This window comes from Tenebrio molitor, chromosome 1 (genome assembly GCF_963966145.1).
Source record: "Tenebrio molitor chromosome 1, icTenMoli1.1, whole genome shotgun sequence".
Classification (NCBI taxonomy): domain Eukaryota; kingdom Metazoa; phylum Arthropoda; class Insecta; order Coleoptera; family Tenebrionidae; genus Tenebrio; species Tenebrio molitor.
The window spans coordinates 30486042-30505763 of record NC_091046.1 but is presented as its reverse complement, the minus strand read 5'-3'; the positions used below and the strand labels follow the sequence as shown (position 1 = coordinate 30505763).

Genomic DNA, 19722 nt, shown 5'->3' with positions numbered 1-19722 from the left:
AGTATTTTTATTACATTCGCCATAAATCAGGATCATGTCTGTTTTCTAATGGTTCGAATACGTTTTAATCGTATTTTAACTTATTTTGTAAATATCAGTTGTAACAAATAAAGTTATTGGAAGCAAAGTCATCATGGATTCATAATTTCATTTTAAAACAATACGGTATTTAAAATAGCCACGTTAATTTTGGAAATGTATTATGGGTTGTATTTTCAATTCCATGGGGCTTAGTCTCCTCGTGAAATATCCTGCATTTTTATATTATTCACTTTTCTTAAATAAAATTACTTCAAATAACCGTTCATATTTGAAAATACATATATTGAAGGTACTGTCGCGAGCAATGAATTTTGGTGGTCAATGTCATTTCAAAATTTGGTTATATTGTCACTAATTTAAAAAATCTCCCTGCCTGATTATGGCCACGTCAACAAAGTGTCAAAAAATTGCGTCAAAGAATGACCTTGACGACCAAAATTTATTGCTCGCGACTGTACATTTTTCCAGTGTGATTCGTTGTCACTAGAGTCATACCTACATATTTATTCTATAAAACGATTATTAAGTGAAAAACTTGTTTATTTTTTAAAATAATTTCCATGGTTTAAAAAAATACAGATTGGCTACGAAAATTGGAGTCACTTTTCTTCATATTACCAAGAGATGTGGCTGTTTTTACAATAAATTTGAGGATCAAAAAATATATTTAATAAAATGGCAACATAGAATTCAATATTTCGTACAATTGGCACTATTTTTAACAATTGTCAATGTCAATGTCACTGTTAGCGAATAAGTATCATAAAATGGTATCCTGCTAAAGAAGGTCGATCTGGTAGAACAGCAGCTGTAAGAGTGCAGGATCATTAGCGACTAGCGTGTAACATATCATAATCGGCTACCACCAACATTTAGCTACATTTTTTGTGCCAGCAGGATTTATTAGTTCAGGATACGCTGTACAGCATGACCTCCTAGATCGAAAGAGACGAGGCCATGCTGTACAGCCACCATAGTTGAACAAGACATTGTATATACCATCTATTTCTGTTGCTCTCAACGCATTATTTGGATACTAGCACTATCCTTTAGGAGTCTCCCGATACTGATTGGTTTAAATTCTCAATCTATCAATTATTATTCTCCTGTCATTCGTGTCATCTTTTTTTAAATCTGTTTCTCTGAGGTTTGAATAGTTCGAGAGTATTTAAACCGTTAACTCTGTCAAGTATTATTGTTTTACAACTTGAACATATTAAGAATGACAAATTCGTCTAAAGCCAGGTATTTTTCACTCTAATGTGAAACACTGACACTGCTATTGGTAAAGATTTCACAAAAGGAAATCCAAGTTTGGACTACAAAGGTAAAGAGAGTTGTCTGCCTTCAACAACTATACTTTTGTTAACCACTTAACTTTAATTTGTGCGTAACTGAAAAACTTACAAAAAAACACCAAAATAAATATATTCTATTTAACTTAAGTAGATAACATTTTTGGTTTACAATACAAAAATTTCCGATAATAATGCGGAATCTGGAAAAGTGCCCCGAATGCTTGCAGCGTTTCCACGTTGAATAGCAAGGGAAATCCTCTCGAAAAGGGATTTCTTTGATTTTGAATCGCCTGATTCCGCAATAAGTCGGTTTCCGATGACATTAATGAAATCGATGGATTCTTTGCACCAAGGGCCTAAAGCCTCAAAGGCTAAACCTTTAAATATGTAATTTGATGAAATAATTGAACTCTATTTGTTATGTTTGCGTTTGTAAGCCATTTCAGCGGCAAAACCTGAAACTTTAGAAGTTTTCGAAACGTAACTGTCTGCAAGTGTATCTACAATAGTAACGTCCCAAACTAAAGGTTCACCTTTAATCCATGGTACTAAAGTCATCCCATTTGGGCGTTTTCCATCATCCCGAGACAGTCTGTTTGGTTCTACAGTTGATTTAACATGAATAGAAGTCAAAGACCGGTTGATAATAGAATTAATTTCATTGTGTCTGGAAAATCTACCACTGCTTTTTGAACAACTTAGATCGTGGATACCAATTTTGTCAACTTTCGCATTGCATTTGCAAATATGAGGTGTACAAAGATTACAACCCAATCTTAAACCAATACAAACTTGGAAGGAAGTGTTATCTAAAAGAGTACCAATATTAGGAGAAGGTATTGCATGTAACCAAGATCCTGATTCTCTGCATTGCAAAGCCTTAAAACGAGCCAAGTCTCTAGGTGAATTAAAGATTAAGTCATTGGCAATTATTCGTTTGATATTGATATTATCCCAATTCTTGTTGGTCTTTCGTTCTCATGTTCTACATCCCAGACTGCTTAAGCTTCATCATAATGGTGAATAATAAGCTCATTATCCTTTGAATTTAGTAATAAAGAATCAAGCTTACTAATAAATATTAGTCGCAACACCTTTGTTAAGTTTACTTCTTATCTTGTTTTTGTTTAGAACTTTTGCAGTTGTCTTACATTCGTAGTATATTTCGCTTTGCTCGCCAACATATTGTTGGATCATATTTACGTGTCGTTTTGCTCTTCGAGGGCTACTAAAATGCTCTACAGATGGATCTGTAATATATCTAGCATCTGCTAATTGAGTAGCCGTCGTTTCATTTTCTAAGAATTTTTAAAAATAGGTAAGTTATGAAAGAGAAATAAAATATTTCAGTTTTATACGCTAAACGTTTGATGCCACTACAATGTTCTTCTGCGAAATTGAGATTAAAGGGCTCATTAGGTGTGGTAGGAAAATTCAGGTATTGTGAAGATATACAGGGTGTCCCAGCCAAGACTTTCGAGCCTAATATCTCGGTTGTTTTCCAACGGATTTTTGTGAAATTTAAAATGCAGATATTTTAGACGGTGAAGAGTAAAATTCCATTAATGCAATAAACCAAGAATTAAAAACGTAATTTTTACAAGCCTTCTGAAAACGTTGAATCACTTAAGATTTATATCAAAAAATTGATCGTCAATTAAAAATGCTGCAAGGAGAAACTCGTCCTTGCAAGACGTCTGGTTTGCAAGAAAAAAACAAAAAACTGTGTTAAACGTGGCTGCAGATGCAAAAACGTAGACGGGTATGAAACAAACGCGCACTATCGCTGAGATTTGGTCACCCCTTTTTGCACAAATGCAGGTGACATATTTGACGTTTATCTTTCTAACCTTACAAACACTTACAAAGTTAAAGACAATATTTGACAATATTATACTGGATGCTTTAATTTTTCCATAAAGGACTAAAACACGATCGGGATATTTTAGCAAGGTAATTTAGTTCACGTACGCTTCCTGTGTCTTCAAATAAATTGACGACTCTCTTAACCTTACATTTTGTAAAGTCTAAAGTCAAGGCGGTCTCTATTTTAAAATAGAGACCGCCTTGCTAAAGTCCATTCAAAAATCAAAAAACCACCAACGTCGCATTTTCCTCGATAATTACTATCGACAACGCTGTCTAGTGTAAAATTTGGTGAGACTTGTAATTTCTGGGCATGTTTAAGTAAAAATAATAAGAATCAATAAATAAATGAAACGTGCTGCTAATAAAACAATATGAACGAAATTCAAATCAAGTGAATTTTATTTTGAATCAAATAAATGTCATAATTTATAGTTACCAACATAGTATGAAAAAATATCTACCTAATTTTTTTTTTATTTTACCAACCTAAAGCAACAGGTGGTGGTTTTTTGATTTTTGAATGGACTTTACATTTGGATAGTGTTCCACGAGAAAACGAACTGTGTGATTGAAGTTCTTACGACACTCCATAGGCAAGATTTTTTTCCTTTTTCAACAATATTGAAATTTCTGCCGCTGTAGTCTATCAGAGTATTTTCAATAAATTTTCGCAATTTGACGTTTCTAATAAAGCGCGCCCAATTTTGACAGACTTTGAAGGGTGTACAAAATGTTGCTTGGCAATTAATCATTAATTGTTTCAAAAAGTAACTGCTCAAATACCTTCAAAATTTAGAGTAAATTTTTAACAACAAAATCTAATCTTTTCGTTGAAACAAGCGATTTAGCCAATTTTTTGTGTAGACACCTATTTTATAATGTTTAACAATCTAATTATACTTGCGCTTAATTTTCAGTAAAAGAAACGTGTGTTAAAATTACATTTTTTAACTTGAAGTAATTTTATTATTACTAATTGAACCTTCACCGTCTAAAATATCTGTATTTTAAATTTCATAAAAATCCTTTGACAAATAACCGAGATATTAGGCTCGAAAAACACCCTGCATATGCTGGGTGTCCCAAAATTCACGGAACAACTCAATGAGGTAATGTCAATTCATGTTAGAAAATAACGAGAAAATTAATTAAAAAATTCTATACCTCTTAGATTTGAAGATATGGGGGCCCAAAAAGTGCAGCTTTGATCTCATTTATTTTAAATACTAAAAAAGATTTTGACTATTTGTCTTTTACTAGCCAGTGGCCTAATAATTTTGAACGATTGTGATCAGGTTTGCAATTATTTTCTCCATTATTTCCAGCATTTACAAGTAGTAATTTTATGTTCGTTTTACCTCAAACAGAGTACGGCAACACGGCTTTGATTTTTCCCTCTCATTTCCATGGATACAACAAAAATTAAATATTTGCAGACTATTGGGATGCATAGAATGTTTTTAAATGTTGCCACATTTAGTGTAACGAATAGGTCCATATCTTCTACAAAAAAGAAGATTGATTTTTTTAAACATTTTTACCTGATCTCTTAATGACTACTTTACAACGTACTACTAGGTTGTTCCGCGAATTTTGGGGCACCCAGTAGAATCTCTTTTAAAATTTTGCGTGGCTTTTTACATTCATCCTAATCAGAATCTCGAAAATGTTTTGGAACAAATAACCGCATAATTATTTTGAAACTTTGATTGTCTCTTCCACACTACAAGTACGTGCTAATATCCATTTGTTTCTTAAGAAAGTTTCTCTTGGAAAACTGAAATCATTTTTGCACACAGATCTTAGGTATTTGCAAAGAATCGTCTATTTTATATACCGGTGAAAAGATACATTTTGCCTTGAAGAACTATAAAGAGTAGAACAAATTCTGCACGTTCTCATTATTGCAATTAAGTATTCTATTTTATTCTATTTTAGTTAATAATCGTCTTTATACGCCCCCAAATGAGGACATAAATTGGCGTTTATGGCACAGATCTGTCAAAAATCTGCCAAGCAACGGTTGGTTTAATTATTCAAACAATGGTATCAAACATTATTTTATTAAAGAAAATCATACAATATATACACAGTAACCCTAACAATATCAAAATAGCTAACTAAATTTGCATGGATGCAACTTTTAGTTGATTTCCTTTAAGGAATACTAAATATTTGTTTGAATCTTTTAGAAATTATAAAATAGAATAAAACGTTGTAAGGACAGTTGTATGGACAGTCAATGGACAAATAAAATTGGGACAAAAATGACAATCAACATAAGTCAAAATTTACAAATTTGCATCGTTTAATTACGGCTTTATCACAAATTAACTTTGGTAGTTTGTCCAGCGAGAGATTGGTTGACATAAAAGACACTAAATTCTACGTAAAGCAAGGAGTAGATAGCGCACGTAAAATTTGAAATATATCCTTCAAGCAGTAACATTTTTGCCCTGAAATTATACTCTAATTAATGTATTCTAGTGCATTTTGTAGTGTTGGGTTAATTTAATACAATTTAAAATCTGCCAATCTCTCGCTGGAGACACTGACAAATATATTGACAATTCAATAGTCTGATTTACATAGGTTAAATTTTAAGTGTCCCATTTTTATTTGTCCATCGCCCGTACCACGGGCATAATTGTCGATTATGGCCCTTGGGAATTTAAAAGCCCTCGTTCTTGGGGCTTTAAACATTCCCTCGTGCCATAATCTCCTGATTATGCCCTTAATACATAAATAACTATTACGAATGCAGGAATAATGTTGTAAATTAAAACATCAAGTTCTATGACACTTAAGACTTTTGAATTAATTTCAAATTTCAAAATTGGCATTTGCGAAAAATCAAAACGACATACGTTATGTAATAACAGAGAGAAAGAGAAACATATTTTAATACAGATTAGAATGAGATGGGGGAAGGTACCCGAAGTCTGTGATATGTTTTTTCGTCAAAATACGTTTATAGGGTATTTGACGTATCCAGTACTAATAAATCCATGGTTGCCAGAAATTCCATTTCATTTTTTCTTGTAGCTCCATTTTTAGGGCAAATGTGGAAAAGTGACTCCAATTTTCGTAGCCAGGCTGTATATTTTAATGAAATAAGAAAATTATACTGTGTACCATACGATTTCGGATTAATGGATAACTCGATTACAAATTAATTTGATCCCTCTTTATATCGTCGCCTTCAAATAAATATATATTTAGAGTAGGCGTAGGCGACATTCTAATTCTGTTAACAGTGTAAAGTAATTTTTGTACGTAACCAATTATTCTCCGGAGTTACACAGGTTACATAGTAAGCTTTTTCCCAATTTCATATTGTCATATTCCGTGAAGGGGGAATAGGGAGAATGCACTACAAACATTACAAATGTTTTCTAACCTAATTTTATTTCGTTAAAATGTCAGATGTTTCTTATGTCATTTTCTACGCTGGAAAAATGTTGCAAACAATTGAATTTCTATAGGTTGCTCTAAATATAAATTTATTTGAAGGCCTGTTATGTCGCAGGCTTATAGCAGAATTAGGCTTTCTGCAAAAATCTAGGTGTTTTGCAAAACAACGTCACTTTGAATAATTACTTTCAATTATTCAAAATGACCTGCCGTTTTCAGTCATTTTGCAAAATGCTTGATGGCAGTTAGGCATATTGAAGACATCGTAATATACTGTTGTAAATGACTAGGTACTTTGAATAAATCCTTTTATTATGCGCATTGCGCAGTACGTGTCACAGTAGCAGCACTTGCGTAAACAAATAGTTTTTTCCTTGAAGACATTTTTTACTTTTTTCGTTCTGTACAAATAGCTTATGTTGTTTTTAACGTTTTTTACTTTTTTTGTGTTCTGTACAAATATCCTGTTTTTTTATGATTTTTATAATAAATATCTAAAGTCCATCAAAAAAACATCTGGGGCCAGTTTATAGAAATAAAATTAAATATTTATTTTGAATTAAATTTTAATGCGCGATTAACCCATGACTCTGAAACTTCGATTGGCTCAATCTGATCACGTGTTCAGTTAATCTCGCATTTGATTACGATTAACTTAATTTCGCTTCTGTAAATTGGCCCCTAGACTATCAAAATCAAAATTGCAGTTGTTAGGTTGGTTAAATCACTAGTTATTTTCATACTGCCCGGTCGGTATCTATGATTTTTTGATTTTTCAAACTATTCATTTGTTTAAATTGACATTGTCATTGCGAAATTATTTAAGTAATTTTGTAAAAAGGTTAAAATGGAAAGTACAAAACGAACTAGGATGGTTCTATTAGCGCAAGAGAAGAGGGCCCCATAACAAATTATTATACAGGGTTATTCTAAATGATTGTAGTCGAAGTAATAGGCGTGAAAACTGAATGTAAAATTTATGGTTGCCGCTCCATATAAAAAAACAAAATGATGTGAATAAGTGAGAACATACGGGAGTTAAACTGGGTGCAAAACAACTAAATATTTCTGAATTCAATCGTTAATTTAACAAAAATAAATAAAAACCTCATCACCGCACTTTTCACCTAAAAAATGACAGTGACAGCGACAAAACTGACAGTTCGCATGAAAGCGGCAAAAATGTAATAACATGGACATGGCCTATTTCGACTACAATCATTTAGAATAACCCTGTACCTATTATAAAGCCATACATTCAACAAAAAACGTCCCTGATTTGTGGCGTGGCGAGAGGCCTTTTACAGCATCTTGCATTGTGAAAATCTGATTAAAGCTGATTGATTAACTATGATGGGTATTAGAAATGTTCCACACATAATCTTTAGCGGAATCTGACTCAGATATGGAAAGCGATTTTCAATTTTGGTTGTTGTTTAGTTTGTTACCTGTTTTCAGTTTGTCCTGTATCACCTTCTGTTTTTCTTTGTGTTTTTTGTAACCTTTATTAAATTGCTCCAGTTCTTTTAGTTGCTGCATTTCGCTTCAAGTGGTCAAAACATTTTTAATTCAAAAACGGAAAACATAACCTAAATATAACGGGTAACTATTAAAATTTTCACTTAGGGTTGGCTATGGATCATTCTTTGTTTTCCGTTGCACCTTAGACATTGACAAGTTTGACATTTCAATAAATGTTTTTTCTTTTAATTTGGTTATGTTTCAATTCGGTCATGCAGAATAATCACAATCATAGTGTATCGGTCCAACAGCGCACTTTCAGTTTTTGATCACAGCGTTTGATTTAGGTTAGAAATTTATACGTAAATACTGGGTATGATAATAGTAGTTTATTTAACGAGTTCGTGTGTAAATTGGGATTTTTTTGGCATGAGTGGGCCAGTTTAAAACGCGAGTGAAACGAGCGTTTTAAAGGCCCACGAGTGCCAAAAAGGCCCAATTTACACAAGAACGAGTTGAATACAACGTTTTTTTGTTCGACGAGCCCCTTAAAGGCTCCAAATCGCTTAAAATCTTTAAAATTATCTTGACGTTTAGTTTTGACATGTTGTGACATTTATCAAAATCCGCTCACACAGGAGAAATTTCTCAAATTCTGACAGTGTCGAACAAAAAAAGGATTTATTCAACATGACTATAGTTTGTCTCAATTCTAAATTTCCACCACCTGTTGAATTATGTTGGCCAAATAAAAATATTTCTAAATTGGGGATTCTTATAACCAAAGTTGGCAATATAATTATTTTATAAACATGATTCGAAAACATTAAAATTAGTTCATAAGTTTATTTTGCTTTTAGAATTTGATTTTCTACCTACATACTTACTTGCTGTATTTTAAAAAAGGTTTTCATTCTTACCCTTTATTCTAAAACTTTGAGTCGTAAAAACGGAGATTGATTGACAGATAACCTAACAAATACAATCTGACGCACGAAACAGTGTTACCGGCTGTATTTCCAACGTAGAATGCAGTGTTGGTGGAAATTTAGAATTGAGACAGGCTTTAGTCAATTACAACAGTTTATTGTGATATTTTCCATATGCCTAACTGCCATCAGGCATTTTGCAAAATGACTGAAAACGGCAAGTCATTTTGATAATTGAAAGTTATTATTCAAAGTGACACTGTTTTGCAAAATGCCTAGGTTTTTTGCAAAAAGCCTAATTCTGCTAAAAGCCTGCGACATATATACAGGGTGTCTCAGCTAAGACTTTCGAACCTAATATCTCTGTTATTTGCCAACGGATTTTTATGAAATTTAAAATACAGATATTTTACACGATGAAGGTTCAATTAGTAAAAATTACCTCAAGTTAAAAAACGTAATTTTAACACATGTTAAAATAATAATAATAATGTATTTGCGTGTTATAAATCATCATCAATTAGATTGTTAAATATTAAAAAATAGGTGTCTACACAAACAACTAACTAAATCACTCGTCTGATTCAAGGAAAAGATTAGACTTTGTTGTTAAAAATTTAATCTAAATTAGAAGGTATTTGAGCAGTCACCTTTTGAAATAATTGATGAAAAGTTGCCAAGCAACATTTTGTACACCCCTTAAAATTTGTTAAAAGTGAGCGCGCTTTATATGAAAGTCAAATTGTGTAAATTTATTGGAAATACTCTAAAAATAGACTACAGTGGCAGAAATTTCAATATTGTAAAAAAGAAAACAAATTCTGCATATGGAGAGTGTCGTAAGAACTTCAATGATACTGTTCGTTTTCTCGTGGAACACTATCCAAATGTAAGCTTTACAAAATTTAAGGTTAAGAGAGTCGTCAATTTATTTGAAAACACAGGAAGCAAGTGTACGTGAACTATGTAAATTACCTTGCTAAAATATTCCGATCGTGTTTTAGTCCTTTATGGAAGAATTAAAGCATCCAGTATAATAAATAATGTCCAAATGTTATTTAACTATATGTTTGTAAGCTAAGAAAGATAAACGTCAAATATTGGATGATTCAAAATGATTGTGGCCAAGTATGGCAACTATTATGTATTCCAACTTTAAAAAAACGATGCTTGGCCATGACAATCTGACAGATTTCATCCTGTATATCTGAATAAAAGTTTGGTTAGGAATTCTGAAAATTTTGAAGGCACAGTGTTGCCACGCTTTTTTGCGAATCGATTGAAACTGTATTACAAGAAATTAATAGAGAACCCAGCATTTTTTATTAAAAATAGCAATTGAAAAAAAAAAAGGCAAATCAAAATGTAAACATCTGGTGGAGGCTTTAGTCGTTGAATGAGTTTCAAGAACGCTTGCTTTAGTTTAACAAGCAGAAAACGGATAAGTTCTCCAAAATGGAATCACTTTTTTTAAAAGACATCTACACTTTAACCTCCTCCATTATTTCATCTTCAGAATTATCTTCATCATTAGATTCCGAATCAACTTCTAATGTTTAGCCCACGAATAATTTCGTTCAGATCTCTTTTAAAAAATGGTTCCACTTTTCTGATTTTCCTTTTTTTGTTGTTCTAGTATCCTCCAGACCTTTTTTTTTTGTAATTATGCAATATATAACAGATCTTCCCACCTATAAATTAATTATACGGTTCAGGATTTCATCAAATACAAATTAATTGTTCTCACATTGAAGATATCCATCAATCTATTAATAATAGCATCATTACTTAGATCGGCCCTACCTCGTTTAAAATGTGTCTAGCCCTTCAACACTCGACAAACACAACTTTTGGCATTATGCACTTGTAGTAAACCCTTCAAATTATTACTTTGTGTTGTCTAATTTAAAATAAATTGGAAAAACGTCAAAATGACATTTATTGATAACTTTATTTACTTTTTGTTTTAGAATCATCTTGCAACATAGCAATTCAAATTTAGTTACAAAAGATTTACAACCAAAATGAAATGAAATATAACTAAGTACTACTTTCCTCAGTACTGCCAATTTAACAAAATTAAAGCATGGCAACCTATCGTTTTTTTAAAGATGGAATAGATTATATGTACGAAAATGTATGTGGCAACTGTGTGAATGGGGTAGAGTTAATATTTGTATGACATTTCATAAGCGTGCATTTGATTTTTTTAGTTCCATTGCACATCGATTTGACAACTTTCTAAATTGCACGCCTATGAACTGTCAAAGAAATGTCAACTCTACCCTACCCACAGTTGCCACATAAATTTTCGTACATAGTTGCCATACTCGGCCACAATCATTTTGAATCACCCAATATGTCACCTGCGATTGTGCGAAGAGGGGTGACCAAAATTCGGCGATTGTGCGCGTTTGTTTCACACGCGTCTACGTTTTTGCATCTGCAGTCATGTTTAACACAGTTTTTTTTTTTATTTTTTCTTGTAAACCAGACGTTTTTCAAGATCAATTTTTTAATATAAATCTTGATGAATCAACCTTTTAAAAAGGCATGTAAAAATTACGTTTTTAAAACTTGATATATTGCATTAATGGGATTTTACTCTTCACCGCCTAAAATATTTGCATTTTAAATTTCACAATAATCGAGATATTTGGCTCGAAAGTCTTAGCTGAGACACCTATACAGGGTGTAGAATGGATTTTGGTACGTTAGCACTTTACGTGCAATAACGAAAATCCTCTGATATTGGCTTCTCTAATTATTTTCCAACAAAACCTTAAACACAAAAGTTGTAGAGTAAAAAAAATTGTATCGAAATCCTTTTCTAATTATTTTCTAACACCTTCTGGTTCTGTTAGACAAGAAAAATTAAATATTAAAAATCTACCGATAACAATAAAGTTCATTTTTTGACAAACGTAACGAGTTTGCTGATTCCTCAAAGAATGAACTCTTTTAACAAAGAAGAAAAAGTTAACTTAGTAAAATGGTATTACTCCGGATTGTCTTTTAGAGACATGCAAGAAACATTTCCTGTATTCTATCCGGAGCCACCAATTCCAAGTTTGACATGTCAAATATAATACATTGTCATCTTTCGCTGTCACCTCGGTTACACTTCCCAGCTATTGCTATTTTGACAAATTCTTTAATTCTTTTTTTCATTATTGTGTACACATGCTTTCAAAACTTTCGCGTACACATTCAAAATCAAGTAATAACGATTTTGCAAAATTTAAGCAGTGTGAACAGGTAATTTTGAGATTAGGTTAAAGATGACATTGACAGCAATTAAAAAAATGATGATCGGTCTTCTATTCACGGTCCCTTCTTGTTCCCACCTCTTCTTTACTTGTAGAACAGGGCTTTTATTTAGCCCATTATTATTTATTAGTAGCAACCCTTCTTAAGGACCACTCCTCTTCTAATTTCGATAACATGAAAACTTTGTCTTGTTCTGTTAGTCGAGCCATTTTGACTTTTCAAAAGTTTCGATGTCAGAGTTGATTAATTACTATCCTGATTTAATACAGCGAAAAATAGGTGTACGCGAAAGTTTTGAAAGCAAGTATACTTCCGGAAGATGTTAAAAAAAACAACTAAAAATTGGGAACCATTTTTAAAACTCTACAACTTTTGTATTTAAGATTTTGTTCTAAAATAATTAGGGGAGCCAATATCCAAGGATTTTAAATTTTACAGGTAAAGTGCCTATGTGCCAAAATCTATTCTACATCCGGTATATCGGGTGACTGACGAAAAACGTTTTAATGCTGTTTCTTGCTTATTTTTTATCCGATTCGAATAAATGACGCATCAAATGAAATGATTTTGAAAACATTTTAATATCAACTAAATTAATATTTTTTCTTGCGTCCAGTTTTTGACAGATGAGCGTCAATTTGTTTTATTCAAATGGCACTCTAACATTTTTTTTATTCAATATTACATAGATTTTTTCTGTACCCATACATTAAACAAAAGTCAAGAAATTAAGGAGTTAATGTAAAAAATTTAAAAATCAAGTGACCAAAGCAAACAAGGGAAAAGTATATTCTAAATGCTCGAAATGACTAAGTGAGCTCTGGATATTTGTCAGTCACGCCATTTGTCAAAGCAGTTTGATTGAAAATAGCAGTGCAAGAGCTTTACGACTCTTTAGAAACCGTTTTCTTTGTTGGGTAGGTATTGCCAAGTGCCGACAAATTTCAAAGACTGGTTCGGAATTTATGAAATTTTGGGTCATTCAAAAAACCTAGAAAAACTGTTTTGCTTCATGTTGAAGTAAACTTAAATACGTCTACCCTAGAAATTGCACAACATCTGCAAGTATCTCAACAAACAGTTCAACGTATTCTCAAGAAACATAAAATTTTCCCCTACATACTACGAAAGATATGTGCTCTTTTTGGAAATGACCCTCAGCGTAGGACTGAATTTTGTGCTTACTTTATCAGTAAGTTAAAAGAAGATGCTATTTTTTACCATCGCCTGCTTTGGTCAGATGAATGTACTTTTGGCAAAAATGGTGTAGTGAATCTAAACAACCATCGTCACTGCAGCTGGGGAAATAATCATGTTGTTGTGGAACAAAATTTCAAAAGATGATTTGGTGTTAACGTTTTGTAATGAAAGTTAATGGCTTAGCAGCCAAAAGACAACAATGCCTTTGTCAGATTTTACTGCCACAATGACGTTTCAGTTTTGAATAGTTCCCTTGGATAATCAAAAACTACCAGGACTGTTTTTTATGGTCAAAATCAATAATTTATTCAAAATATTTCTGTGGCGGTCGTGAAAAAGTAGGTAAGTTAAATAATTTCAAAAATGGGTTAACGATGTTTACACCTTAACAATAAATCATGGAATTAAATAATTCAGATTTTCACAGTTTAAAATTTACTTATATTGAAAGCAAGTACAGGTAGAAAGAAGTATCTATTTAATTACAGGATTTTAGGAATGATGTGGAATTTTGAATCGTTGCCCTGAAAAATTAACAATTTCGACTTACCTACTTTTTCACGACCGCCACAGATTTAATATCTGTTCACGTTGGAATGAACATCAGTAGTGCAAATGACTTGACCTATTACTATGACAACTCATATGAAACTTAATGCCAAATGTGTGCGATTTGCACCACTGATGTTCAATCAAACGTGAATAGGGTATATCTACATTTACCACAACTTTTTACGTTTTTCACTGATCCAAAAACATTAATTTATTTTAAACTTTTGTACGGTTTGGACATCCTTCATAAAAATCTGAACTATAAAAATTTTAAAATGACAGTAATCGACAATGTAATAAATATGTGTATATCGACAATATTTTTTGTAATTTAAGAAACTGACTCATCATATATTAATATCATATCATTTCGTCATTGGAGCACAATTAACAAAAAATATTTCAGAATTATAGAAAAAAGAAGTGTCAAGTGATTGTCAATAATGCCAGGAGTGTCCAAATTTCATAGTAAATGAAGGTAGACTACGTCCACTGATAGTATGCATTTTTTTAAATATCCTTAGATAACAAAATCCCCAAACCATAACATTAAAATATTAAGAAAGTATCATAGATTGTGTTGGTAATATCTTGAAGCATTCGCGCCACTGATTCTCATTGGTTGTTATGAAACCCACGCGAAAAATAAATTATATAACATTTCAAATTTGAAATTGTCAGTTCCGTCAAGTGGTTTAAGCATTTAGATTTGCGATTTTTCATCTTTAGAGCTTTGTTTTGGGATCCTCTGGTTTTAAAAGTTATTCGTTTTGATCGTGTTGCTGTTTTGATCTGTTCCGTTGCGATTTTTTGATTTTTTTAAATTTGTGAAGTGAGTGCGAGCCTCAAGAATCTAATTATAAACATCGACAATGATACAGAGTTAATTTTTGTTCGTGCATTAAATGGGAGTACATATTAAATAATCTCTTGCTTGTGTTTAGCCATTTCCGAAAAAAGCTGGATATTTTAATTTCAGTAGCCAGCTTTTTCGGAAATTCGAAAAAATTGTGGGTTGCATTTTTTATTCCGTCGGGCACACTATTACTCGTGAAATACCCTGTAATTAATAAAACCTAATATATTACTCCTACTGTACTGAAGTTTTCTTTCGTCTTTCGTCTTTCCTAAGTGCAAACATGCCGGATAATAATAAAACATCACGTGTAAACCTGCTCTTTCCATTTTTTTTAATTTCGCGCAGGATCTATTTGTTGTAGCGTAGAGTGAACATTTTTAGTAACATTTATGTCAAGCAATCTATGAGTGGACAGAGTTTATCAAGTTATCACTGAATAACTTATTAAGTTATGGAAAGTTATGTGAATCAGTCTGTATTATCTTATGAGGAGCAAAAATGAAGTTATATGTGCTGCGGCTAGTAGTTTGGTAAAGCACATAAAACCATTTTTGCTCCGAATAACATATACAATTTTTTCTTCAAACATTTCATAACAAATTATTTAAGAAATGTTAAGAAACCAGGTAGGAGATTGGGTAGACTGATAAATTAATATAGCTCGCTTTGAAAAGCGTTACTATGACTATGACAACGCTGTGAACAAAATCCGAAATTCCTTTTTATAATCCGTCTGTGAACTAGTTTTATTTTGCATAGATTTTGTAAGTATGTTTTGCAATTATGTACAAGTTTCTTGATTAAACCTTATTTATTCACTTCAGCTTTCAGTATGTCACGTTCAGACACGAATTTATTATAATTTGACGTAGGAATTCCAAATGATTTACCTATTTTATTCGTCAACGGAGATAATAACTTTACAGTTGCAGCTGGTCAGCATGTCAGATGCGATGATAATGAAGTGACACTTTAGCATTATCAATCCAGCAGTATAATGTCATAATGTCAAAAAGCAAGATATAGTATCAAAGGTTTTTCGTCAGTCACCGTATTTATACGGTTTATCTTATAAGATTAAAAAAAAAACATATTGTGTATTTTTAAACCTTTTTAATTCAATATTGGATGTTTGTTTTTGTTATATTTGTTGATGATAAATGTTATATACAGGGGCGGTAGACAAATACAGGCTCAGAAAGAAGTATCCCCTTCCAAAAACTATTTGGGATGGAGAAGAAACCGTGTATTGTTTCAAGGAGAGAAGTCGGAATGCTTTGAAGGAATGCTATTCCAGAAACAGATATCCAACCCCAGACGAAAAAAGGGCACTCGCAAAAAGAACAGGACTAACACTAACACAAGTTTCAAATTGGTTTAAAAATAGACGACAAAGAGACAGAACTCCACAACCTAGGCCGTTAGTATTATATTATCAATTGATGTTTAAATACGTATATGAAAATAATAAGGAAAGGTACACGTTTTATAGGAATACTATAGTTATACACGGTCATTGTAAATGATTGTCCCATCGCAGTTGACGTTGAAAATCCACACAAATTTTGGATGTGCCGCCAGCCTCGAAACGTTAGACAAACTAGTAGACAGATTTCCACCTTCCGCCGGTAGTGCCACATATCGGTGATACTAGTCTCACTCATATTTATGAGGCTTGCGGCACATTCAACTACGTCACTAACGCTTACTGCGATGGGACAATTATTTATAATGACCCTGTATTAAATTATTTAATAAGTTAAAATACGAATTGAAAAAACTAGAAGAAGAATTAGAATCTAAAATATCGAAACATTTTTTCTTTTGAAGCAATTCTGTAGGACCTTTTATGTAATTATTTTTCTGATACGAGTATTGCATATATTATCATCCATTAATTTCAATACCTACTTTCAGAAAAAATACCAGTGAGCATCAAAAATATAATGAAAAATATTTTCTTTCCCGTTAAGCTTTTTAAAAAGAACTCGGACAGGTATATTTTTCTTAAATGTAATATTTTTCGATAATTTTCATTTTTTCCCCATTTTCTATTCCACGTAATGACGTTATCGCCAATTTATTGGCAACCCCCAATTTTTCTGCAGATTTGGATAAACTATTAAATTCTGATTTATGACCTTTCAGGTCATTTTTGTGAAATTTGGAAGATACGTATTCTAGTGAACGAAGAATAAATTATTAGTAATAAAATGCCCGATTAATTAAATTTAAATTCTACAAGCCTTTACGTGAAGAAATGCAAATACATTGACCGGCACAAAAAACGACTCATTATGATTTCTTTAATAAATGATCTTGAAAATATATTTGTGCTTATTTTTCTTTATTATAGTTAAATTGGGATATTTTCAATGATCGGGAGTGCTATGGTCACCATGGCAACATAATTGTTTTGTTTAAATAAATTATTAGAAAATTTGCGTTACTTCCATGTTGTGTTTTTGTCGGTTGATTTACATGTTAAAAGATTTAATTTGACAACACGAGATACTAATTCAAAATGCTGTTCAAATTTTGGCAATTTTTCATAACAACATTTTTTCTAAAAAATTACTTTTTTTTTCATTAAAATTTTATTTGCTGTGTTTAATGTTTTGTTTATCGGATATTCTTTGGCAAGGAATAACTTAAATAACACTTATCAAAACAACAAGATATCAAACATTTTTTCTTAGACAATGATTTACTTAATTTTCGTATCCCACCTCCACCCGGCGGCACGGCAATTTTGCCGGAGTACATACACTATTACGGATATTACTATCAAGTAATAGTGCAGTGCTTATCAACATAATTACCGGCGTCTCGCCTCCGCATTTTGACTTTGTTGTGTATTATGTTCTGTGTCAATGTTAAGGAACTTCCTCACTTAATTATATGAATAAAATTCAAAGTGAGTCGTTTTTTGTACCGATCAGTGTATCTTGCAAAACGTTAGCAATCATTTTAGGTTTCATTTGAAAAAATTCATTGAGGCAAATGGTGGTACCATCGGCGCTATCGAAATGTGAACGAATTTCTGGTGCCATAGAAACGTCTTCTGTTTTGGTCTAGATTAAATAAAACTTTGTTCAGTGGCGGATTATATGTATGGGAGATAAGAAAAAATTTCCTATAACTTTCTGTTACAATTATTACAAGTTTCCCCGAGTTTGGCCACAGCCCTCGCCTTTTCCCCATCGGGCAAGTGTCGTGGCATGTATATCATTTAAAAATAAATTAAATCTGCTGACAAATTATGTTTGTGAAAATATGTCACAAATCTGACACATTAACGCACGCCTATGATTGATGTTTCAACACACACTAGGAAAATTTGGCGTTCAAGCTCGTTTGTTTCATGGTATTAAAACATGTACCATCGTGATCATTAAAAACAACTACACTAGAAATTTCGCTGTGTAAATTTGAATGAATGTCATTGAGACAACTGAAAAATTCCGCAATTAAGAGATTTTCAAAAAAACCGTTGTGCAAACCCGAATAGATATTATGATGGTGGTACCATTAGAAACATTGCTGCCGAACTGGGTGTTAGCACTATGTTGCGGGCGGGTTTATTTTCACGGATTTGAAAATTTTAAATATTGAGGTTGACAAACTTTGACAAATTTCGGTACGTTCACTCAGCCTAAATTTTCAAAAATCTCAGTGGCGTCCCAAGTTAACTATAGTCGTTTTTTATGATCACGATGGTACAATCGCGGCCATCCAAAAGTGAACGATAGCAATAGCTTGCGAAAATTTCCGTATTTTTCGTTAGATTAAATTAGGCTTTATTCATTGGCGTTCGTGCAGCAGGAAAATGCAAGTCTTACTGCAATGTAATTCCTTCGTCACAGCAGCCAACGACCAATTTTCTTCTAGCTTTGGAGGAATAGCCCTAGCTGTCTGAATCGAAATGATGTCGTGGAATTAAAAAAATACTTTCAATCATTTTTTCAACGCTAGTGTCAAACTGTGACATTTTAGGACGCCTATGATTTAAAGTAAAAATCAAACTATTAAATAAAAACTTTCACTTTTGGATGGCCGCGAAACCGAGCGAAACCGAAGTTAACGCAGATATTTCATCTTTCCAGTGGCGTCCCTTTAACTTTTTTTCTGGGGACAATTTTTGTAGGAATTGTAGGAAGACGACCGTAAATACGGAGTGATCAAGAATGACTGAGTCTGTTGGTAACAATGAAATTTGGCAAATTTAAAATTTACCAACGAAGGTTAATTTTTGTAACAGTATAAACATAACCTGCATAACTAAGAACGTTTTCAATGTCATCTCAAGTTAAAAAAATCCGGTCAGTGCGTGGTCAGTGCCAATTACTAGACAAAAATCACCAGTATTTTCAATTGTTTCATTGCCAACAGACTCAGTCATTGTTGATCACGCTGTATTTAGTTCAAAATATAAACAGATCAGAGTTATACAACTGAAAAAATACAAAAACAATTCACCAACCGGTTCACGTGTAAAAAACCAAATCCCAGTACAATGACGGAACACCGACGCCTATGAAGCATCTGATGCCCAACGACCCTCGTTACGAAATTTCACGAAGTACTGGCGGTCATTTTAAAAGGCGTCATTAAAGGTCTCCGCACAGGTCTTGCGACGTGCCGCTTCCTTTACATTGCCAGCATAGGCAGTGCTCCCTCCATATCCCTCTATGCTTTATTGTCATTATGATGACGTTTTGCAAATTAAAATTTGAAATTTATTACTGTCACTTGCTGTCACCCATAAGAACATATAAATAGGTATATAGTCGTTTTCGTTTGAAAAATTTTCTAAAAAGGAATACGA

General features: G+C 32.5%; 1 protein-coding gene across 1 annotated transcript in view; it reads left to right on the top strand.

Annotated features, from left to right (window-relative positions):
* The window catches only part of LOC138133823 (homeobox protein SIX6-like), a 28032-nt gene that overhangs the window by 3113 nt on the left and 5197 nt on the right, over positions 1 to 19722 (top strand). Inside the window, exon 3 of the mRNA XM_069051792.1 lies at positions 16068 to 16314. Within this exon, the coding sequence (XP_068907893.1) occupies positions 16068 to 16314 (247 nt within the window). The remainder of the gene's footprint in view (positions 1 to 16067; positions 16315 to 19722) is intronic.